The sequence below is a fragment of the Propithecus coquereli genome, unplaced genomic scaffold (genome assembly GCF_000956105.1).
Source record: "Propithecus coquereli isolate 6110/MARCELLA unplaced genomic scaffold, Pcoq_1.0 Scaffold480, whole genome shotgun sequence".
In the NCBI taxonomy this organism is placed as follows: Eukaryota; Metazoa; Chordata; class Mammalia; order Primates; family Indriidae; genus Propithecus; species Propithecus coquereli.
Genome location: NW_012150619.1, coordinates 2,118,349 through 2,142,242, shown reverse-complemented (window position 1 = coordinate 2,142,242; position 23,894 = coordinate 2,118,349). Strand labels below are relative to the sequence as shown.

The following is a 23,894-nucleotide window of genomic DNA, read 5'->3' as shown; positions in this document are numbered from 1 at the left end:
CGAGGGAACCCCCGTGTCCCTCACCCGCACCCTTGGGGTCCCAAATAAAGTCCAAGCTCCCACCCCTGTGTCCAGGCACAGGACGACCTGCACGGTGAGGCAGCCAAGATTGCCAGCAGGGGCGACAGACGCCTGGATCAGCCCATCGTGTGCAAACCAAGCGACCACGGGAGACCTCACAAGCCCCGGGGCCGTGGAGCCCAGAGTCTCAGGCTGAGGGCCGGGCAGGCAGGTGGGTGCCTGGCACAAAGCCGGCACCCGTGCCGGTGCCCTGCCCACAGGGTGGATGGGGCGGCCGCGCCCTCCGCGCTGGCACCTGGCGGGAGGGAGCTGCACTTGGGTGGTGGGCCCCGGGAGGGGGCGGTGCCACCCACAGGCTGCTCACCACAAAGGGGCCCCCAGGGGCTTTCCCCTGCGCCACCCCTGCCAGCGTTCCAAGCCCTGGCCCGGGTCCCGGCAGCTGCGGCCTGTTCAGCGGGCCCAGGCTCCTCTGCCCTGTGGATCAGAAGGACGGGTTGTGCCCTCGGGCTGGGCACCCCTGCATGCCTGGCGCTGTGCCCAAGCTGTCACTCCCCGACCCTCACGACGGCCTGGAGGGCAGGTCTCGTCACTATCCCCACCCTCGTGCATTCCATAGCTGTTTACTGAGCACCGCTGCATGCAGGCGTGCAGGACCCAGATGAGGACCTGCTGGCTCAGAGCTCACGTCACAAATGAGGAAACTGAGGCCCTGTGCAGCCCTAAGGGATGTGCCCAAGGTCACACGGCTGGATTCAGATCCAGGTCAGGCTCCAAAACTCACTTTTTGTTTTTTTAAGAGATAGATTCTTGCTCTGTGGCCCAGGCTGGAGGGCAACAGTGCAACCACGGCTCACAGCAGCCTCAAACTCCTGGGCTCTAGTGATCCTCCCACCTCAGCCTCCCAAATAGCTGGGACCACAGGTGCACACTACTGAGCCCAGTTAATTTTTCTTATTTTTTGTAGAGACAGGGTCTCACTATGTTGCCCAGGCTGGTCTCAAACTCCTGGCTTCAAGCGATCCTCTTGCTTTGGCCTCCCAAAGTGTTGAGATTACAAGGAGGAGCCATCGTGGCCCGCCCAAACACACTTTTTTATTTAAGCTCTTCTCTGGGCATTGGTCCCCTAAGCTGTAAAATGGGCACCATGAGGTCTATCCCCAGGGTTGTGAGGACAGAGAGGCAGGTGAGTGGCCCCTAGGACTGTGCACAGTCAGCAGGGTTCCTGCCACCCCCACATGACATGTTTTGGAGGCGGTGGGGTGCCCAGCCCTTCCCCAGCCCGACCCACAGTGGCGCCCACCCTGCCCTCCAGCCGTCGGATTCACCGAAGCACCATGTGTCATGCTGTCCCCGCTGCTTGGAAGACGTTCCCCTCACGGAAGCGAGACAACCGCCACGTAGCACTTCCTGGGGGCCAGGCACCGTTCTCATCGAGCCCCCAACAACCTCGTGCAGGAAATACTACTTTTATTCCTATTTCCCAGGTACGGAACAGAGGCACAGAGACGAAGCAACATGCCTGAGTCTACACAGCCGCTGAGCAGACTGGGGCGTGTCCCTCACCCTGCACGTCACTGCCCCGCCACCAGCCTGCAGTGTCAGGTCCACGTCAGGCCCGGCCTGGCCCCACGGCCCAGAGCAAGGATCCTCGTGGTGCACGCGGCTGGCTCCTGCCGTGGCCCCCTCTGCCCCAGACGCACAGTGTCCCTGAGGGCTGGGCCGGGCGTGCGAAGGGCTGGGGGAGGGCTGCTGAGGGCAAAGAAATTGGCCACTGGGAGGCCGTCAGTCGGCAGGCAGGTGTCCCGGCCCAGGCCCTGGCCCCAGTGGCCCAGAGGCGCCCTTACCTACTCGGAGCTCTTGCCCGAAGACGGTCCTCTCGCCGAGGGCGGAGCAGTTCCAGCGCCCGAAGCGGAACTGGTGCTGGCACTCGTTGATGCCCATCTGCGCCCCCTCCCCGACCACAATGATGGCATCGGGCCGGCTCTGGCAGATGGCGCGCTGCCGCGGGGCCAAGCCAGGGATCTTGTTGCAGATGATGTTGGCTCCCAGGGCCACCACGGACGACAGCGCTCTGCGGAGGCAGGGAGAGGAGACACAGGCCGTGAGACCGGGTGGCGCGGCACCCTCCCCCCCCCCAGCTCAGCCTCTCAGCCCCCAGCCTCAAACCAAGCTCTGCCCAGCAGGGAACACTCCGATCCCCGCCCTCACGGGGCCACTTTCCATCAACCGCACTCATGGTCCGGGTGGGAGAAGGCACACACCCGACTCCCTCAGCCGCGGGTCGCAAGAACCACGGCACCGCAAGTCCCGCAGATGCAGGAACCACAGTTCCCAAGCCTCTGAGTCAGACACGCAGACCCTTCAGGGCAGAGAGCATCACCTGAGACCCGACAGCCATCGATCCCGGTCCACAGCTGTCTCCGAGCAGCAACCCCCATCTCCCAAGCGACCAGGTCTCCCATCACCCGCAGGTCCTCTGACACCCCCTCCCCATGGCACCCAGGCCCGGCAGGCTGGGAGCCAAGCCCACCGGTGCTGACTCCAGCTCTAGCCCCGTGTGACCTGGGGAAGGCGCTCCCCCGTAAGCCTCAGTTTCCACATCCATGAAATGGGCATAAGACACCTGCTGTCCCCCCCACCGCACAGGCTCAGATGACCATGGGGAGGAAGGCTGCACGCTAAGGGACGGCTGTGCGGCTTTCACTCCTTTCAGGGTGACGGGGCGCACTCAGAGGATGAAACAGCACCCACAGTGTGCTGGGCGCCATAGATAACTGTCCATCCCCCTCGGTCCCCTGAGGGTGCCTCCTTCATAATCCCCTGGCAACTTCCAGCCAGGAAGCCACATGCCAAGCTCACCCTCGACTTGAGGTGTTACAGCGAGATTGTTTGTTTGTTTGTTTAATGAGGTGAAATTCACGTAACATACAATAGCCGTTTTAAAGTGCGCTGTTCCGTGGCATCAGCATCTCAGTGTTGTGCAACCTCCACCTCAAGTTCCAAGATATTTTCACCACCCCAAAAGGAAACTCTGTCCGTGTTAGAGCCACTCCCCGTTCTTCCCCTGCCCCAGCCCTGGCAACCACCAATCTGCTTCCCGTTCCTATGGATTTGCTTATTCTAGACACGTCATGTGGAAGGACCCAGACAATACGTGACCTTCTGTGTCTGGCTTCCTTCGTGCAGCAGAATGCTTTCAAGGGTCACCGTGATGTGGCTCATGTCGGTGCTTCATTCCTTTTTATGGCTGGATAATATTCCATTGTGTGGACAGAAACATTGCGTTCAGCCATTCATCGCTTGTGGACATCTAGGCTATTGTGGCTGCTGGGAGTCACGCGGCTGTGCGCACACATGCACAGGTTTTTGTTTGAGGACCTGTTTTCAATCTTTTCGGCATAGACCTGGGGTGGAACTGCTGGGTCATACAGTGATTCTTTAACTTTTTGAGGAGTTGCCAACTGCTCTCCAAAGTAGCCGCACCAATTGTCTGGCTAGAAGCACCCACAGAAGGGACAGCAAGCTGGAAGGAGGGGAGGGCCGCTTTCAGGCAAACCTCAGGCAGCATTTGGGTTCAAAACGGCAGACCAGGCCTGCTTGGGGAGGGGGCAAACGTGGGAGCAGGGGCCAGCAGGGGCTCCCAAAAGCTGACGCTCGAGGCTCTGGGCCCCTAGTGCGGTGTGGCCCTCCCTCTACCCACGGCCTGCCAGCCCCTTTCTCAAGAGAAACAGGCCAGTGTTTTTCCAGGGCAGCCGAGCACCCAAAGCCAGCTGGAAAGTCCCCGTGTGGCCTGAGCCCGCAGCACGTGCTGTCGCCGGGCGCCCCGGCCGACACTCAATCCCTACGGCCCGCCCGGCCCGCCCGCTAATCTGGCCAAGACCTCCCTGGGTCTCCCACGGGCACAATGGGCAGAAACACCCCGGGCTGGCGTTGAGGAAGAGCATCTGGACGGGTGGGGCCGGGAGCGGGCTGGAATCTGGGGAATTCAGCCCAGAGTAATTGTAGATCCTCGGAAAACCGAGCTGGGGAAATGAGATGGATGGGAACCCTGCGGGCCACCAGCCTCCACAGAGGGCAGAGCCCTGTGGGTCCTGGACCTGAAGGACGCTCCCCAGGCCCAGATTCTTCCAGCGGGCTCGGGGCTGCCAAGCCCCAACTGCCCACAGTCGGAGCCCCTGCTGGGGGCAGGAGCCTAACAAACTGGGCCTCACTGGGACTCGTGTGACTTAGGACAGATCCTAGGGGCAGGAGTAGATTGTGGCGCCGGCCACAGCCCTGGTTTCTCACCTCCAGACAGACAGACCCCCAACACCAGCCCCACTGGCAGCCCGATCTGATCCACAGCTCCCCATTGCCCGTGAGACGACGCAAGCTCCTCTGCCTAGAATTAGAGGCCTCCTGGCCTCCGACGACCCCTCCCCTTCCTGGCGCCCGCAGGTCCCCCCTTCAGCTGGCATCCTCCACCTGCCTGCCAAGCCCAAGCGAAAGCCCACTGTGCTCAAACCCCTCGGCCCCGGCACGGAGGAGGCACACAGTGGGCGCTCGCTTTGCAGCAGAACCCATCCCAAGGTCCCACAGTTACGTTTCCACCCGGCTTCCCCACCGGACAGCGCCACGTCTGAGCTCAATCGGGCCCCCGGGGCTGCGTGGGGCGGCCATCCCGAGTGTCTGAGGAAAGGATGAATGAGAAAACGAAAGAGCCAGTGCTCAAGAGTCAGGGTGAAAGAACTCCTGCAACTCAGCACCAAAAAGACGAACAACCCGATTTTAAAGCGGGCAAAGGACTTTGTATAGACGCTTCTCCAAAGCAGATGCGCAGATGGCCAACGAGCTCGTGGAGGGTGCTCAAGGTCACCGCCCACGAGGAGAATGCAGCTCAAAACCACAACGAGAGGCTGCTTCACACCTGCAGGACGGCTATGATAAAAACGACGACAGCAGAAAGCAACAAGCGTTGAGGACGTGGAGAAACTGGAACCCGCGTACACTGCTGGCAGGGAATTAAAATGGTGCAGCCACCGTGGACAACAGCTCAGCAGTTCTTCGCTGAGTCAAACTCAGAGTTACCCGGCAGGTTCAGCCCTGGGTGTATATCCAAAGCAACTGAAGACGGGTGTTTGAACAAGAACTCGTACGCGAATATTCATAATAATCGAGGGATAGAAACAAACCCCAGTGTCCATCGACAGATGAACACATAAGCCAGGTGCAGGCTAGCACAAACGGAGTATTATTTGGCCACAGAAAGGGAGGAAGCCCTGATTCCCGCTGCCACGCGCAGGAACGTCAAAAGCGCTGTGCTCAGTGAAAGGCGCCAGACACCACCACCACGCAGCGCATGATTCCATTCGTGCGAACTCTCCAGAACAGGCAAAGCCACAGAGCAGAAAACGGAACAGGGGCCGCAGGAGCTGGGGGGAGGGGCAGGGAGTGACCGCCCAGCAGGGGTGGAATTTCCAGCGAAGAACGAGTCACGGAACTAGACAGGTGGCAGTCACACAGCATTGTGAATGGGCTAAATGCCACTGAACCGTATGCTATAAAATGGTTAAAGTGGGAAATTTTATATGTATTTTAACCACAATATTGCATAATTACATCTACACACAGGACTGCCCCACACCGCTCGGTGTACTGTAGGTCCTGGAGGAAGGGGACTAGAGGGCCGTGGTCCTGTATGCTCACCGGGACGTGTGGGGCTGATGGGGCAGGCACTGGGCCCCGGCCACGCTCCCGAGTGCACGGGTGGAGGCGACGCAAAGGCAGCAGGGAACGCTGATGTGCAGATATCCGGATGTGGCTGACAACTCAGAAATAATGTCGACATCGTCTCCCTTACTATGTGGGGCGGTTTCCACTAGCCGATACCAGAGGGCCAACTCCGGGCAACGCGGACCTCTTCGGAGACTCGCTTAATCCTCACCGCACGAGGTACGCCGCGCTGTCTCCTTCTGCAGGTGGGGGTGCGGGACTGGGAGGCTGGGGGACTGCCCGGGGCCGCACGGCCAGGCTCGGGCCAGTCTCTGCTTCCAGAACGCAGGTGGAGGCAGCACTGTGGATCAGGGAGCCATGCGCCGTAGGTGCCTGGCACACCCCGGTGACGGCCTGGGCAGGCACAGGGCCCCTTCTTACTCTCCAAACAGCCCAAGCCCTTCCCTGGTCAAGACCCTCAGGCCGTGGATTAATTCATTCCGGGTCCACAGGCCTCCCCCACCCTCCTTGTCACCGTCCAGTCTGACCACTGTGCTCCCACACCGGCCCTTCCGCCTGGAGGGGAAGAGGCTGCAGACGGGGCGGGGGTGCGGCGGAAACACACAGTGTCTAAATAAGCCGCGCTGTGCACTGCGCAGGGGCGACGCGGGCAGCAGGAGCAGGGCGCTGAGGCCACCGGTGCTCGGAGTGCCCTGTGGGGTGGGCCCTGCTTTCACCCCAAAGTGGGAAACCCTCTGGGCCGGCGTCGTGGCCCTCAGCTGCCTGCCCTGGTGCCCCGAGGGGTTGGCCAGGGAGGCCCTGAGCGACCATGAGCACAGAGGAGCTGGGCAGGGGCGTTTCAGGTGCTGACTTTTTCGGTGGAAAATTCTACTCTGATCGAGGCCTCAGGACACAGGCAAGACGCCAGGAGGGGTGGGCCAAGCTGCAAGTCTGGAAACTCTCCTTGCTCTGCCTAGGCCAGTGCCCTGCAGGGCATTCGCAGGAGAAGGGTTCATTCCTTAGACAAGAAGCCCCTGATTGTCCCCCAGGGACTGTGGACAAGGCCCTCTGGTCTCAGGCCAGCGTCCAGCAGAGGGCTGGGAGTGACGGATTCACCGAGATGGGCCCTGGCTCTGTGCAGGGCGGGCTGCCGCTGGAGCAGGGGCACGTCCTGCTAGCTGCTGAGCAGCCCCGAGGGGAGGGGGCTGCCTCTAGGATGAGGGGCTCGAGTGGAGCCAGGGGCAGGTGAGGGCGATGAGAGCAGAGGTGGTCAGGAGCAAGTCCTTTGCTGTGGCATTAGCCAGGCAGCCGGCCACTCCCCCCCGCCCCCCACAGCCTGGAGGCAGGGGCAGGACCCTGAGTCTGCCTCTTCCTAACTGTGAGACCTCAGGCAAGTCTCTTAAGCTCGCCATGCCTCAGTTTCCTCCTCTGTAAAGTGGGGGTGATCACAGCCCTGACACACCCCAGAGCCGTTGGAAGAACATGGCGTGGCGTCCACGGCACGTGGCAGCTGGCCTGCAGTGAGATGTAACCCACATGGCCATTGTTTGCCCTGAGGCTGGAGACTGGGACACACAACTGACCTCATGCATCAGACGCACAGTCTCTGAGCCCCCAGGATCCAGCCCCCTTTTGGGAATCAGGGACCAAGCTGGGTCTGTCGGGGCCCCAACGCTTAGACGGGCAGCTCTGCAGCCAGCGGTGTCCACGTCGGCCACTGCATCCACCACTAACGGGTCCCCTCTTGGATCGGCTCCCCCCTCTGACCCAGCAACCCCACTGTGACATCTGGGCACCGAAGAGAAAGGAGCGCTCACGGTCTCCAAAGGACACGCACGCGGCCCGCGGCACAAGCCGGGAACAGCAACCGCGGTGTCCGTCAACCGGGGAAGGAGAAAGCGCGCTGCATTCTGGGTGACATCCACAGCAATGGAAAAGAACAATCCGCTTGCACGCGTCATCGGGGATGAGTCTCACAGAGAAGAGAACGTGGATTCTGCCACTACACAAGGCTGCAGGACAAGTGACCTCATCTTCAAGCTGGAGATCGGAACAGAGCTACCCTGGGGTGGGAGGCACTGACTGGGCGGGGCAGAGGGAGCCCATCGACATGCTGGAATGTTCTGTGTCCCAAGCCGGGTGCTGGTTACACGGGTGCACACGCACGTAAAACGCATCGAGCTGTCCGCTTGAGATTTGTTCTTTGTTCTACCTCAGCACAAAATACAATACTGCAATACACACCTTCATTGACAACGGGGCTGCCAAAATAGGCAAGAATGAAAACTCCAAGCGTCCTCACAATATTTAAAATAAAGAAAGCACACTTAAAAAATGAAATGTCAGCATGAAAAATCATTCCTCTGTGCCTTGTCTGTGTGTGCCTGGCCTGGGGTGGCACTAACCCTCCGTGGCAGGGGCTTGCGGGGGCCACTGGGGGCTGGCCTGAGCCAGAACACCTGCAGGGCTCCCCCACCCCACCTTGGACTCAGTCCGCAGATGCCACCAGCCTGTGCCCACCAGCCAGCCTGTGCCCACTGGGCCCTCAGCCTCTGTGGAGCCCAAATGTGGGTGACAGGCTGCCTTGGCAGCTCCCAGGCAGTGACGAGGTGGGGACAGAAGACCCTGGGGGCTGTGGGGTGGAGGGAGCTCATGGCCCTTGGTGGGGTGCCCTCCTGCTCTGTACCTGTGCCCCACCTAGCACTCAACTCAGGGCCAGAGGGCAGAGCTGCCTACCCACCTGCCCTCCTTCCACCCAGAGAAGCTGGGACCACCAGCAGGGCCAGGAGGGGACAGAGCTCTGGGCTGCAGCCACTCTGGCTGAGACCCTTGTCAGTGCCAGGCCCCACCCCTGCCAAGGCCCAGCCTGGGGGGCTCCCCCTCCAGCATCCTCAGGAAGCATGGGGGTGACCTGTCATTGCACAGTCGGGGACCCTGAGCCCAGGTGGGGGCAGCATCTCACCTGTGTCCAGGATTGGAGCCATCCTGTCCTCTCCCTGTCTCTGTGTAGGACACCACTGCTTCATTCAGGGGATAACCTCCATCCAAAGCCTGCCCCAGCAGGTAAGAGTCTAACCTAAACCCTCATGCTGTTGGGGTTTTCAGCGGCTGGAGGCAGAATGAGCACCTACTGTGTGCTGGACTGGGCTTAGAGTCCTTTCAAGGTTGCTATTTCAAAGCCTGGGGTGTGGGCCAAGTGCTATAATAATAATACTAATTATTATTATTATTGTTATTGTCTCAGAATAGGAATCAGAGGTCCAGGAAGGTTCGGCGCCTGCCCCGTAGCTGAGGGAGGCCGGAGAGAGCAGGGGCTGGAGTCCACACCTCCTGCTCCTGGCTGGTCAGTGCCTTGTCATCAGCCCTTCCCTGTGGCACATGCCCGTCCCTGACCCTCAAAGGGGGTGGGCAGGGCGTGGCCATTCGTCTACCTGGAGAGCCACCTCCCCTGTAAGTCCCTAGGGGAGGCTGCATTTGGGGCCAGCTGTGTGGGGGGTGGGCCTGCCCTGAGGGGCTGTTGAAGAAGGAAGCCATCCCCGCGCCCCAAGCTGGGAGGAGTCTCTCAGGCTACGGGCGAGTCACAGACCCTCCCCACACAGGCCCAAGCCCCCATCTCTGGCTCCAGGACCGTAGGAAGCCTGTCTTGTTCCCCATGATGCCCTGCACCTGGTGCACGGCGGACCCTCAGCCACACCTGCTGGGGGGCGGGGCTGAACGAATGACGCACAAGCAAACGCGCTGGGCGGGACACGTGGAGCCGGCTCAGACGCGGGGGTCACCCTCCCCGGGACAGTGACAGGACAGCAGGCCCTGCTCCTGCAGACGGGGATGGGGCAGCTGGGACGCCCTCAGCGGGGCTGGGGCTGAGGGTGGACGGGGCGTGGGCTGCTGGGGTGACTGTGGCGTGTCCCCTTGTCACTCAGACTGCGTGTCACAGGTCAGTCCAAACCAGCCGGCATCCCCACCTCACCTGAGGTGAGAAATGTCAGCTGTCCATGTCGACGCCTGGCACTTGGAATTGGGGTGGGGGTGAGGTGATAGGGATTATGGGGTGAAGCCACCCCAAAGTACCCCTCGCTAGGGCACCGGCTCCCCACCAGACAGGAGAAGCCATGTCTTTCCTGCTGGTTGCACTACATGAGGGAACCTCCTCTCTGACTCAGAGGAAGCTTCTGGCATCTTGAAGGCCACAGGGCTTAAGAAGACAGCCATGGATGTGGCCTGATGTCCTGAGAAGGCCACAGGGGCCAGGCACCTCCACCTCAGCACCCTGTTTCTCCTATAAGTTCTCTGACAAACGGCCCCACAAACCACAGCCCAGGATGCAGATGCCCCAGCCGAGGGCAGACAGCCCACACGGCAGAGACCCCACCTGGCCGGGCCCCTGCTCCCCCTCTCTCTGGATTGAGCCCCAGCTCCCAACACGGGGACCCAGGCAGTTCTGATGCAGCCGCCTCCACCCCCAGGTTTCTGCGCTGGAGCAGCCTCCGCCACTGAGAGAACCACAGAACGCTGGGAATGTCCCCGGGGCAAGGACCAGGGCAGGACAGCACTCTACGGGGAGGACACAGGCTCCGAGTACTTCCTGGAACCCAGAGAGAGCCTGCCCCGGCATCGACACCCCCGATCCCCCAGAGCCACTGGAGCCAGGAGCAGGCACCCTGGAGATATGTGCCCCCAAGCTAGCATGCACCCCCTGAAAAGCGCATCGGTGAGTAGGAGGGGCTCCCACGGGCACACCCCACTCTGCCCCTGGGGCTGCCCATGTGGCAGCCTGGCCTGGCCCCGCCCTGCTCCTCAGCCCAACTCCATAGGACTGTGGCCCCTGCGCCTGCCCGAGCCCCTCCTAACCCCCAGCCGCTGCTCCTCGCTGGCCGCTAGGCCAGTGGCCCCAGGCACAGCCCTCATCCCTCACTCTTACCCTCCTGACCTGCCCTGCCCACAAACCTGCAATCTCTCCATGGCAGAGACCCCTCCTTAAGGAGGCCTCCCCACCCACTGGCCCCCTCTGGGAGCCCCAGGACTCTGTGCCTGACCCCTTGGGCTTGGGTCAGGGTCTGCCCACCCCACCAGCTACAGACTCCCCAGGGCAGGGGTCCCCAACACTGCCCAGCACCTGGCCAGGCCTAAGCTGGCCTCAGATGAGAGCTGCCTCCGCAGCTGGGGAGCATGGGCACCCCTGACCTAGCTTCCTGGGAGGTGGGGACAGGCTGGCCAGCCTGGGCCGGAGCCCGCCTCCTCCCAGCCCGGCCCCAGCCCCAGCCCCAGCCCTGGCCCCTGGCCCCGCTGCCCAGCTGCCCTGAGCGCCTCCAGCCCACGCTCCTGGCCCGGGGCACTTTGTGATTCTTCCTTCTCGGGCATCCTCCAGCAAAATATGTGAAGAATGTTCTAATTATCTGTGATCAGCCAGGGAGGCGGGCCTGGGTCCACTCGTCCAGGAAGTAACTCGGCAGATACCCAGGAGGGCAGCGTCTGGCCCCCACGCCCACCCAGGCCGAGTCTCCGCCAGCCTCTCCCTCAGGTGGGCAGGGGTTGGCCCGGAACTTTCCAGCTACACACGGCTCTTCTCTGGTCATGGAGTCCAGCAGGGCTCCATGGGGCAGAGTGTGGGGCCGGGGCTGGTGGTGGCCTCAGCGTTTCTGCCCGTCAAAATGGGGCAAGAATGTCTGCCGGGTCTGCGGTCATTCTGCAGCCCCCAGACCCCCACGGGCAGCAGATTGGCCAGAACAGAGCTTGGCCCTCACCTGCCCACGATGCCTGAGCCCCCCACATGAGCTACTGCTCTGCTCAGAGAAGCCGGAGAGGACAGTGCCAGAGCTGGGTGCCAGCAGGGTCCCCAGAGCCCTCGTCCGTGGGATGGATGGGCGAGAATCGAACAGAAGGGGTCAGAGCTCGACACAGCCGGTGCCAGGGGCCTGGTGGCACTCAGGCCGCCTATCCTTCCCTGGTCTTCCTGGAATCCGCTCATCTTCCCTCTGCTGGCCCAGCTTGGTGGGGGGCGTGGGCTTGGGCCAGAGGCCTGGCCACTTCCACATCCCTGGGCTCCCCAAAGCTGTTCTGAGCCTCAGTTTTCTCATCTGAAAATAAGGGCCAATCGGCCCTCCTTTGGCAAATGGCCACTCCCCTCCCCCAGCATGGATGCCAAGAACCTGGGCCCAGGTGAGGCCCAGGAGCGGGTGTCAGAGGGCAGGTCCGACAGCAGCACCCCCGGCCACCTGGCCCATCCCTTCACTTGCCCAGCCTCCCACACACACACCTGTGGCAGAAGGACAGGCCAAAGACCCCCTTCCTGAGCAGTGGCCACTCTGTGCTGGCCCCTGGGACGCTTCCCCACGCTGTCCCATCCATGGCCACAGCAGTTCTGCAGGGTGGGCTTTGCCAGCCTGACCTTACCGATGACGAAACCAAGGCTGAGAGTGCCCAGAGGGAGCTGTGGGGCAGCAGGGAGGAGGCCTCCCGAGAGGGGACTCAGAGAGCAGGGCCTAGAGGCAGAAAGCCTGGGAGAGCGGAGGGCTGATGGGCCAGGGCCCAGCTGGGGCACGAGGCCATCCCTCTCCCCTCCCTGCCCAGGCCTCAGTTTCCCATCTGTGCAGTGAGGGACGGAGGCAGTCTAGATACCTGCAGCTGTATCCTAAAGAGGGTTGCTGCGATTTGGAATCCTGTGTTCAAGTTCTGCTCAGCTGCTGACTCTCACTGGCCTCCCTGGGCCTCGGTTTGCCCGTCTGTCAGAGGGACAAAGCCCTGCTCGTGGGTGGGGCCTCCTGCAGGCTGCCCCTCTGCCATGTGGAGCCCTGCCTGCCGAAATCTTTCCAGGCCACTGCCCCGCTCAGCTCGCTGCCCGCAGTGTTCCCGGGGAAGAGAGCGCGGCGTCTGCTCGCTCGCTCGTACCCCCGGCAGGCAGCTGCCCTCCCACCCTCCCCACATAGCTGGCATTCCTGGCCTGGCATCCTGGGACCCCACCCTGGAGAGAAACCGGGCTGCCTGGGAGAAAGCGGGCAGAGGGGCAGGGGCCTGGGCAGGGCTGAGGCCACTGGAGGTGGGCAAGCCACAGCCAGGGGGTCCTCCGCACCCCCCGCTGGCACAAGGAGCCCATGGCTAAGGAGACCAAGGGCGCTGGAGCCCCCGCATCTGCTAAATCTGTTAAATCAGAGCCTCACCCAGTCATCGTGAGGGTGCTGACCTCCGATCTCAGAACCTTCCAGACCTCTACTGGCATGCAGGGCCCATCATGACACACTTGAGTTCTGGCCACACTAGACCAGCTCATCCCTCTCCAGGGGCTTCCTGCCAGCAGCCAGGCATGATTGCAGACCCAGTTTGGTGCTTCCTCCTCCACGAAGCCCCCCAGGTCTCTCAGTTCTCCCCTCCCCGCTCCCCGCTAAATCAATCTGTGCTGGCTCCTGAGGAGGCCACTGGGGTCCAGACGCAGCGACACCCTTCCCTGGGTCTCACCCCCACCTTTCTCTTTGCTTCCCATGGTACATCAATGCCCAGAGGAGCCATGGCACCGAGGCCACACAGCGAGTGAGGCCCAAGCAAGGATGAGACCCCCACCCCCAGCCCTGGCCTTGGCCCTGATGCCCCAGATCTGTCGGACGCGGGGGCGTCTTGCAGGTCTGGGTGACCAGGATGCCAACCTGAAACCTCAGGAGAGATGGATGGGCGGACAGGCGGGCGGAACAGGTGGGAGGGAGCTGGCAGGCCCCGCTGGCCCATGGCCAGGCTGGGAGTCTGGACACTTCGTGGCTGGGCCAGCGCCTCGGCCTTCCTGGCCACTCTGGACGGGGTCTGAGCAGCAGGTTTGGAGGCCGAGCCCCCTCGGGTAGTGGACAGTGAGTCGCCACCTCTCTGCAGCCTGCAAGGCAGGGCTCAGCGCCTGACCCAGGGACCGAGCCTGAGGCCTTTACCTCCACTTCCGGCTCTGCCTCCTCCCACCCTCCCATCCTCCCCTGCAGGAATCTCCACCTCCACCTCAGGTAGGGCAGCAGGGGAAGCCAGGGCTCAGCTCTGGGCCCATGACCAGAGCAGACTGCAACTCCTGCCTCTCCCCGACCCTGGGAGCAGCCCAGCCTCTGCACCACTGCGCTGCTGCCCAAGGCGGGGCCGGGGCCCTAACACACAGTCATCACATGAACGCCCTGCCTCGCCCCAGAGATGCTGGAAAAGACGTAAAGGCGCGGGGTGGGGAACCAGGTGCCACAACACCTGCCGGAATCTTTCTAGGCCACTGCCCTGCTCAGCTCGCTGCCCGCCGTGTTCCCGGGGAAGAGAGCGCAGCTCTCCACACGGCTGGAGAGCCAGGCTCTGAGGGAGGACAGGGGCCCGGGCCCTCAGCCCAGCACCAGCATCAACCAGTCTGACACTGAGCAATGGCAGCTCCAGCCTGGCATTCCCAGGGGCTGTGTCCCTGCGGTCATGCCCTGCGTCCCTGTGCCCTCGGAGCTACTGCAGGCGGAGAGAGACTGGAGCCCAGAGCTGCGGACCCCCTGCCACCCCCAGGCATGCTCCTGAGCACCCTGCATGGGCTAGTCCCTGGCACCTCAGCCTGTGTCATGGGTCCGGGGCTCAGGAAGGTCTCCCTGAGAGGCTGGGCATGCCCGACATGGTCCTCCACCCTGGGGCAGTGCCACCAAGGGAAGTGACAGTCCTGCTGGGGCAGTGATGGGGGCCGAGCAGCACTTCAGCCCGCAGGAGTATGGCACCCTGGAGGCCAGCCATCCCCGCGGCCCGATGTGGGCAACGGGGCACACAGGCTGAGTGCAGGAGGATGGAGACAGTTGGGTGACAGACCTGGCTCCCTCCAGAGGGGTGTGTCGGCAGCACCCAGAAATTCCCAGTGCTCCCCACCAGCAGTGAAGTCACCCGGGAACACCTGAGTCAGGTGAGCATACGTGGGGCCACACAGGCCCTGCCACCGTAGGCAGTGGGCCCTGACCTGGGACCTTGCTGGGCCCCAGACCCAGAGCAGCCGTCAGACCATCTGACATGGTTTGCTGGGCGCTGGACTGCGTGCTGGGGAGGTGGGGGCCAACCCCAAACCCCAGCCCGCGTCCTGGCACTCTCCTCACGCACCCAGCACCCAGTGGGTCCTGCAGATTCAGCTGTCTCCTCCCCCCAGCCCCCGGGTGGCCTGGGACCTCCATCTGTATCCTCATCTCCCCATCCCGCACTCCATACCCAGAAGGGTCTTTCTAAAGCCCAGGAGGAGTTTGGGACAGCTTCCCTGGCACAGCCCCCGCCTCGCCTGCCCCACCCCAGCCCCCTCCAACTGCTGCCCACCCAGCCTCGTCCTCGTCCCCCCGCCAGGCCTTGCCCACGCGCGTCCCTTCCCCAGGAAAGCCATTCTCCTTCCCTCCAACGTTTCCAGCGGTCACCTTCCTGGAGAGGTCTCCCCTGGTCCACCCGCACTGCACACGGCTGAGAGGCTCCTGCTGTGGGGACCACAGGGCTTTGGGTGAACAACGGGGCGGGGGGGGTTCCTGCCCAGTCACCCCCGCACACCTGGCTACTGTGATGCCGGGACGAGAAGAGCAGGCCTGGAGTGGACGGAGGGCTAGCAGGAGGGGGAAGCGTGGAAAGGAGGGCCCTGGACCCAGATGGGGAAACTGAGGCCCAGAGAAGGGGAGGGATGCCCCCAAGGTTGCCACAAATCCATGGCTGAGCCAGGAGCAGGCTCCAGGCTCCCCTATACCACACACAACAGAAGTGACCCAACAGAGGTGACAAGCCGGTCAGCCGGGGCTACCTTCTCGCTCTGCTCAAGCTCGTCTCAGAGCCACGGGTCGAGGCCGGGGCGGGAAGGGACCTGAAACAGGAGGCCTCTGGGCTCCCCGCTCCCACTAGGACAGCTGCACCTTGGTCCTGAAGCTCGACCTGGAGGCAGCCCCGAGACCCTGAGGAAACCTTGCTGAGGACGTGGTGACTCTTGGTTAACAGTCAATTCTAACCAGCTGGACTAGTTGGTTTCCCAACCCACATAAGAGCACAGGCAGCAGATTGGAAGGGCAGCAGTTTGCTGGAGGCTAGAGACCCGCATCAGCAAGAGGCCCTGGGAGGCAGCCTGGACCTCACAGCCAGCAGCACCGGGTTCAAATCTGGGCTCAGCCACTTTGACCTGTGACAAGTGACTCACTCTGTCGCCTGCCACAGCGGACAGACCTTCATGAGCTCCCCTTTTCTGGCAGCAGGGAAGAAACAGACTCAAAAGCAGGTTGCTGTGCGCATGCCAGGTCCACAAGGGAGGGCCTTTCAGGGGGCCCGAGTCCCCCAGAGGCGGGAATGCCCAGGCCCGTGTTCCCCAGTCAGGCACCCGTGCTTTCCCATTTGAAAGCATTTTTAAAACTGTCTTACCACTCGGGACTGCTCCGGCCTAAGTCTCAGCTCAGGACCCCTCTGCACGCTGGCCACACCCACGGGCTCCTTCCCCCATTCACAGCTTCAGCTGGGCACCATGGCGGGACTTTTGAGCTCAAGGCGCTTGAGAGCAGGGATCATCATGGGGGAGGGTTCCAGAAGGCGCTGGCGGCCCGCACGTGCCATCGGATGGGATGCCCAGGACAGGCTCACTCGGGCTCTTCTGGGTCATTGCTGGTGCCGGGGAGCTGCTTGTTGGGTGGGGGGCTTCCTCCTGGGCCTTGCCCTGGGCAGCCGGCAGGCGTCATGGTCTAAAGCTGCAGAGTTGGAGCGTCTTCCGCACACAGCCTCAGACTGCGTCCTCGCGGCGTCCCAGCACCTCAGCAGCCACCTGCTCCAGCCTGGGGCTGGAGGGGGCATCGATGGCCAGGGTTCCGAGCCCCACCCTGCCACTCTGCCTCTGAGGCTGCAGGATGGCCTCAGCATCCTTATCTACAGAAAGGGCCCCCCCACACCACCTGGCTGCCCGGCACAGAGGACCCATGAGCGCTTGCTCCTCTGCCCAGGCAGGGCCCCCCGCCCCAGCATCCCTGGCCCTCACTTCTCCTATATCTGCTTGTATGCCTCCAGGACCGGAGAGCTCACTGCCTCTCTGCCAACAGTGGAGCTAGCCGGAGCCTCAGGATCTACATTCAGGGTGAGGACACCCTGGGTGGGGGCAGGAAGGGGGGAGGGGCTTGGGCAGGCTCAGCAGGAAGACAAGGAAGGGAGGAGGGAGCGCACCTGTACCCACCCCCACCCCGCCAGCCAGCCCGAGGAGGCCCCCAGCCCCTCACCAGGGAGGAAGGACAAACGGTGGTTTTGTCCTTGGCCAGCGGGCGGCCCGCGCCACACAATGACCCTTTCATCAGTCTGCAGGAGCCCTGGGCCGGGGTTTCATCTGACAAGGGAGGGCGCCCGGCCTCCTGTCCCCTTGGGAGGGGCACTGAGCCCTATCCGAGCTGGACCCAGGGCCACGAAAAATGGCAGCCTCAGGGGAACCCGCTGTAGCCCCTTCATCTGCCAGGAGGCAAGAAGAGCCTCGAGAGGCAACAGACTGGCCACCGGCCGCACAGTGGCCCCTGATCTGGGCATTGCACACCTGACCCTGAGATGACAGGTGGCCTCGGTCTTCAAAATCGAGCGCTCTGCCCCCCACAGCCCCATGCTACCGCCCTCAGGGTCTGTCCAGGGTGGTCGGATGACAGAGCACTGGTCCAAACCCCGTAGGGGCTCTGGGCTCCCCACGGGCACCCACAGGCTGGCTGTGCAGCCCTGGTCCCCCTGCCCCTCAGGGCTGGTGCGAAGCTCCAGGCAACATGGCCAGGCAGAAGGGACAGGGCAGGAATGTGACTTGCTGGGCCTGTGTCCAGTGTGTACCCAGAGGGGCCCGGGACAACATGCGAATGAGGAAACAACGTGCAGGTGACGCCTCAACCTCCCCTTCCTTCGTGGCCAGCACGCACCCCGCTCACAGCGCCTCCAGCAGCTGGCTGGAACCCCGAGGCCCCAAGAGACCCTGGGACTCCGCTCCCTGTGGGACCACCATAGGGAGAATGTCCCTTCGGAGGCAGTGGTGGAGCCAGGTGAGGAGCCTGGAGCTGGGAGGGCTGGACCCCTGGGCTCTGAGTGACCTCAGGAAATGGCCTCTTCTCTGTACCCTGGCATTCCATCTGCCACCTCAGCAAGATGCAGCGAGGCTCCCTCAAGGGGGACGCCTGGGTGAACGTGTTTGACACTCAGTGTTGTTCCCTCTTCTAGGAGTCTCTCTCGTGCTCCTGTTTAGTCTGGCAAACTCCTATCCATCCTTCAAAACCCTTTCTGGGACAGGACACGGTAGCTCACGCCTATAGTCCCAGCTACTCGAGAGGCTGAGGCAGGAGCATCACTGGAGCTCAGGAACTGGAGCTCAGTGAGCTGTGATGGGGCCACTGCACTCCAGCCTGGGTGACAGAGCAAAACCCTCTTAAAACAACAACAACAACAACAAAACCGTGTCTGGGTGTCATCTCCTTCAAGAAGTCCTCTTAGACATCCTAGAGAGTTCATCACTCCCTCCTGAAGGAACAAAGCCACCGAGCCTCCCTGTGTTGTCAGTAGCCAGCCTCCCTGCTCCTGGTCACTGAGAACGAGAATGACCCATCTCCTGGAAACTTCCAGGGTGCCAGGCGCCGAGCTGCATTTCCTCACTGGGTTCTCATGGCCACCCTGAGGTTTGACTCCCGTGGTCCTCACTTCACACAGGGACAGCTGAGGTCAGGGGACACACCAGGCAGAAAGAGTAGAAGGCAGGACGAGAACCTGTGTCTCAGTCACCGTCATGCCCTTGGCCTCCCCAAGACTCGAGGGAAATGGGGTTAGAAGATGCCCGTTCACTGCAGAGCCCACCCCAGCCCAGGAGGAAACACCGGGCCCTCCCCTCCCTGCGCACACACAGATGGTCACGGGGGTCACTTCCAGAACGTGCCCTTCTCCACTCTGGCTCACGGTAGACGAGTCTCACCCACATGGCAGTGAGTTTGGGGAGTTTTCTGTGATTAGAGTGGCTCCATTTGTCCACTTCTAGCTGGGGGTCCCGGAGGTGAAATTTTGTGGGGTTTCCCAGCTCTAACCTCCACGAGCACACCACTCTGGAGTGTTCCGTGATCTGAGCCTTCAGGGAGGGCTCTCCATCCCACCCGACCAATGAGGAGACTGAAGCCCAGGGAGGCCCACGGACCTGCTCGGGGCCACACGGCAGAGCCCCTCCCATACTCGGACGGACGCAGACCCTCCAGGCTAGGAGCCGCTCCTCCCCAAGAGCGACCTGTCCACGCCTGGGCCGTGTGGCCCCATCCTGCCCCCACACAGGCTGTGATGCCATGGGATCGGGCCTGATTCAGCATCCCCCACCAGGATCATGCCCACAGGGCTTCTGGGACTGCGGTTGGCACCACCAACAAAGCCACAGCGGTGGAGCCGGGAAGAGGCCCGGTCTCGGCAGGGCAGTGGTGAGCACCCCCCCACCCCACAGCCAGGTGGTCGGTGAGTAACCGCCCCGTCACCCATGACTCACTGGGCTCCCCAGAGCGGGCAGTCACCATGAGAGGCTTCTACCGGAAGACCTGGGGGATCGTCACAGCCAACCCCCACATCTGGGAGAGGAGGGCCAGGACCGGAAGGGACCTGCCTAGGACAGTAGCCCAGCCTGGGTCTGACTCAAGACCTCGGCCAGGCCCCCATACCAGCTGACCCAGCGCCGCAAGCCTTCCTCTTGGCCTGCAGCCCCCATCTGCCCTCCCTCAGGCCCTGGCTGACCCCCTGGCCCTGAGAGACCCTGGTCTGACAACAGAGGCACAGAAGCGAGGCCTGGCCAGGGCTGCCTAGCACGGCTGGGCCAAGCTCGGCGTCCGGCAGGGGCTCCGGGCCCTTCCAGGCCAACACACCCGTCCAACCCGATCAGTGGCAAGGGCCCAGGCATGCGTCTGGGATTCGGTGTGTGCGGACCACAGCCCAGGACAGGGAGCTGGGAGAGCAGCCCAGATGAAAGAGGCAGGATCAACTGTCGGCCAGTGTCTGTGATCCCAGCAATGAGATGCTTTCTGGAAAGTTCTCTGGAGCAGAACGAAGCCTCCACCCAGCGCCCCTCCTAGCCCTGGCATCCTTCTCCAGCATGCACGGGACTGAGAGTGGGCTACTGTGGAGTCCCACTGCCTCGAACACCAACTGCCTCACCTAAGTTCAGCCGTGCCCGCCAGGGTCTTCTCCCTATGCATGCTTTCATTCCATTCGCACAGGGCCTGCTCCCACCAAACAGGGGAGGGGAAACCCCAGAGACCACCATGGCCCCCCCTCTCACTTCCGGGAAATATCTGAGTTAGTCTCTGCTTGGGAAAGCCTGGTGTCAGCATTTTTTCCCCCTGGGGCTAAAGATCAGGCTGGACCGGAGCTGGGCCAGGTCTGCGGGAGGTGGGGCAGGGACGCAGCCTGCCTTACTATCCCCCACCGCCCACGCTGGACCCCAGCACCGGCCCAGGAACATTTGGAAAATCTGTTCCCTTGGGAGAATTTCTGCCGGCAAAGCCGGCGGTGCACGCTCAGGGAGCAAGCGGTATGGGAATGGATGACAGTCACTGTAAGCCCTGATGCAGGGGCCACCCCAAAGGAGATCGTGGGTCCAATGAGGTCTACTGGCCACCACCTGCCCCAGGGGCGCCTCAAGCTCTACCTCAGCATCGACTCCCACCAGCGTGAGCCCCCTGCACACCTCCTCCTCTCACAGCTTACTCCAAACCAACCCCGGAGGACTCCTGGTTTTCCACCCTGGACCCGCTGCATGGACACCAAACCTCAGCCAGCCGGCTCCAAAAATGGTTGCTACAGCGGAGTGGCTGTGATTCTCTAGCAAGGCTTAACACCGAAACGCCAGGATTCTGGGGAGAGGGAGGCTTCCAGAACTCCAAGAACCGAGGCTGCGATTCCAAGGCCTCCTTGGTCCATCCAGTTCCTGGGAGGGACACCAAAAGCAGGACCCTCTCGCACAGCACTTTAGCCTGCGTCCCCGCGGATCAGGCGGTCCCCACCAGGCATGCGCCTTGCTCCCCCCCCCACCCCTAAGGCGATGCCTCCACAGCCGGGGCTGCCCGCCGGGCCTGGAGCGCTCTCTGCGCCCGGACCTTGTAATTATGTCCCACAGCCCGGGAAACCACGGGCCTCGCAGCATCTGGCTGCGGTTGCGAACTTTTGTTTCAAGATGCGCGACTATTTATAGAAGGAAAACTGGTAGGATAGTAATTTCCTAGGAGCTGGAAGAGAAATTGGCTGCGTCTTTATTAAATGGGGGTGGGGGCGCGGCGATTTATTAGGACTGCGACCGCACGGGGAGAGGGGGTGGCGCAGGGAGCTGGAAGGCAGCGGCTGCCCCCTCTGGCCGCGTTAGACGACCCCGGACGTGGCCCGCGTGTAAAGGAGGGGGAGGAGGAGGGGAGGAGAGGGGGAGGGAGAGCTGGCTCTGAGGTTTAATCAGTAGCATCCAGCTAAAATTCCCCCAAACGGCGGTTCCATAAATCAAACTTCTTTTTAAGTTGGAGGCCAGAGCATATGCGTCCCATTAGGAATCCGGCGAAGCCACCGCTGCGCGGACGCACCCCCTCTGCTCGCTGGGCCGGACTGGGCCCTGCCCCGAGCTTCTTCAAGCCCGGTGGGCGCTGCCGGGCCTTTGGCACACGCGCGCACACGCTGCGCGCGCTCCCTCGGTCAGGACGCCTGGGCGAAGCGCGGCCGCCCCCACGCAATGCGCGCCCGCCTCGCCCCCAGGTGAGGAGTCGGCGGGGCTTGGATCAGGCAGTGCAGCGCGGCAAGAGGGCGCGAGAAGCTGCGGCGACTTCGGGTGCAGCTTGGGCACGGTCTGGCGGAGCGCGGCATGCACGTGCGTGCCAGTGTTTGCGCGGAGGAGCGGGTGTGTGCGTGCGGCCCTCTCAAGTGTGGCGTTGCCATTCGTGCCACATGGGTTAATATGGGGAGGGGGGTTCCCGCTGGTCTAGGACTCAGCTGGGACGAGCAGAGAACCTCGGCGTCTCCCGAAAGCCCTCCAGTCCTCGCTCTCCGTGCGCACAGCCTGGTCTGCGTGGGCACTCAGGCCGCTCTCTTTGACCCCAAAACCGGGACTTCTCACTGCTGCAGCTGTCCCCGAGGTGCTCCACCTCGGCAGATTAAGCCAGTGAGGCGACCTACAGTGCCCCGGCTCCAGTGCCCGCCGGACAGCCGGCGCCACGCCCAGGGGCCTCGCTGCCGCGTTCCCTGCCCGCTGGGCTCCACGGCCTGGGCCCCACCCGCCCACCCCGCGCGCCGCCCGCGGCACTCACAGGTAGCTGCCGCTGGACAGGAGGAGAAAGATCTGCGGGCAATAGACGGAGAGGAGCGCGCTGCGCGGCGACAGCAGGAGCATGGTGGGCTGGCGCGCCTGGTGGGGCTGGAAAGGCCCCGCGGGCAGGGCGCCTGGGCCAGCTGAGGCCGGGGTCCCCGTGGCGCTCCCTGATACAGGGCGACGACGCTGGGCGCTAGGGGCCAGGGCTCGCGGGCCCAGGCGCAGTGGTCACCCGTGCCCCGCCGCCTGGGCAGCGCATCGCGCTGGGTCTGGGGCGGCGGCGGGAGCTGGGGCTGGAGTGCCGGGCGGGGACCGGTCCAGGGGCAGCGGGCGCGCCTTAGCGGCGGTCTGGCCCTCCGTCCGTCTGTCGGTGCGAACTCGCTCTGTCGGTTCTGTCGCTCGCTCTGGCTCACGTCTCCAAGTCTCCCGAGGCGCGCAGCTGCCATTGGATGGGCCGCCCCTACATCCGCCTCCTCCCCCGGGCGGGTTTTTTTAAAGGGGAGGCTGACCCGGAGCGTGCGGTGGGAGCCGCCTCCAGGGCTTGCCCAAGCAGCCTTGGTCGGGACATCGCCACCCACACCTTCGGGGAGCCACACAGCTCTGGTCTGGCTCTGGAGGGTGCACCTAGGGGGAGGCACCGTGGGGTAACCGCGCGGAGGCGTGTGCTCCTCTTAGGGGCTGTGCTCAGCAACGTGCGCTCCCGTGTGCACGCATGTGCCTGCATGTCCTGTGTGCCTGCGGGACAGAGGCGTTCTGCGAGGGCGCAGGTGTGTGTGCACAGATGCACCGTGTGTGATGCCTCTGCCCGTGTGCGCCCCTGGGTTCGGTGAGGCTGGCTGTGGGTCCCCAGCACTCACTGCCATAGCCAACCAGGTCTGGCCCTGCGCTGGTATGTAGCCTGGTGTCTCTGCAGCACCCTGCCTGCGCGCCTCTTTGGAAAGGCACCACCAGCAGGTGTTGCTGTCCTCACATAGAGGCCCCCAGCTCTGGTTTTCCTGGCCCCCTTCTTTTGCTCTCCTTTGAGGGGCTGGTTGGGATGGGTGTGGGGAGGACACACAAGGACACACTTTTCTAAACAATCCTGCTTCCGGTAAGATTTTTATTTTTTAATCCCTGAAACACAGGTTCAGGGTCCCACCTCCTATTGTGTGCCAAGCCTGGCTACATAGGAATGTCCCTCTAGAGGCAGTGTGAACCCGTCAGCTGGGGCAAAGGCACAAAGCAGGGGTGACGGCAAGAAAAGGGAGGTCTGTGCAGTGTGGCCAGTGGTCCTGAGGAAACGCATTTCCTGGCTTCTGGACCTGGCACGGAGGTTCATTCCCAGCACCCAGCGAGAAGGAACCGCCTCCGCCACCTTCATGCCTCCTAGTCCGGGGCTCTTGGGCCTCTCTGCTTCTTGCCCCAAAGGCAGGCAGAGGCCTGGAGCAGGCTGGTCCTGGAACTTTGGTGACTGTAGTTCCAGTGGGCAGAGGGTGCCCAGACTCCACCCTGGCTCCTCCAAGTCCTGCTTTGGCCTCCTCCAGGGCTGGAGCTGAAGGCTGCTCGGCTTAAAAAGGGCCCTGGGTGAGGAGCTATGACTTCCCAAAGGCTTTCGGTTTTCAGATTGCTCAAAATCCAAAGCGCATCTGTTCTTGGGGCCCCCAGCCCCCAGGGGATTGTGAGGGCTGAGTTCTAGTTCCTGCTTGTGTGGGAGCCCCCCCAGGGGCTGTACATGTGAGCTGCACCGGGCTTAGGGGTACATGTGTGTGCTGGCTGCCTGAGCACAGGTCGGGGGTGAGGGAGGCTTCCCTGTGTACATTCAAAAGCACGCAGCCTGCAGGCATGGGTTCAGGGGCTGTGATCATAGACTACTCCCCCGTGCACAGAATCTCTGATTTTTGTTTGGAATTTTATGACCCTAAAATTCCAGCTGCTGGGAATATACTATGTGGGGTTGTCCCCAGGG

At 62.8% G+C, this 23,894-nt stretch overlaps 1 protein-coding gene across 1 annotated transcript; it reads right to left on the bottom strand.

Moving 5' to 3' along the window:
- Positions 1-1,865: 1,865 nt before the first annotated feature.
- Positions 1,866-22,327, bottom strand: LOC105819366 (protein Wnt-7b-like; the record flags this gene model as incomplete). The annotated part of the gene is made up of 3 exons (XM_012655577.1): positions 22,263-22,327; positions 21,948-22,142; positions 1,866-2,092 (listed from the first exon to the last, which is right to left on the bottom strand). Coding segments are annotated over exons 2-3 (310 nt in total), but the record flags the coding sequence as incomplete, so codon positions are not given.
- Between the last annotated feature and the right edge of the window lie 1,567 nt (positions 22,328-23,894).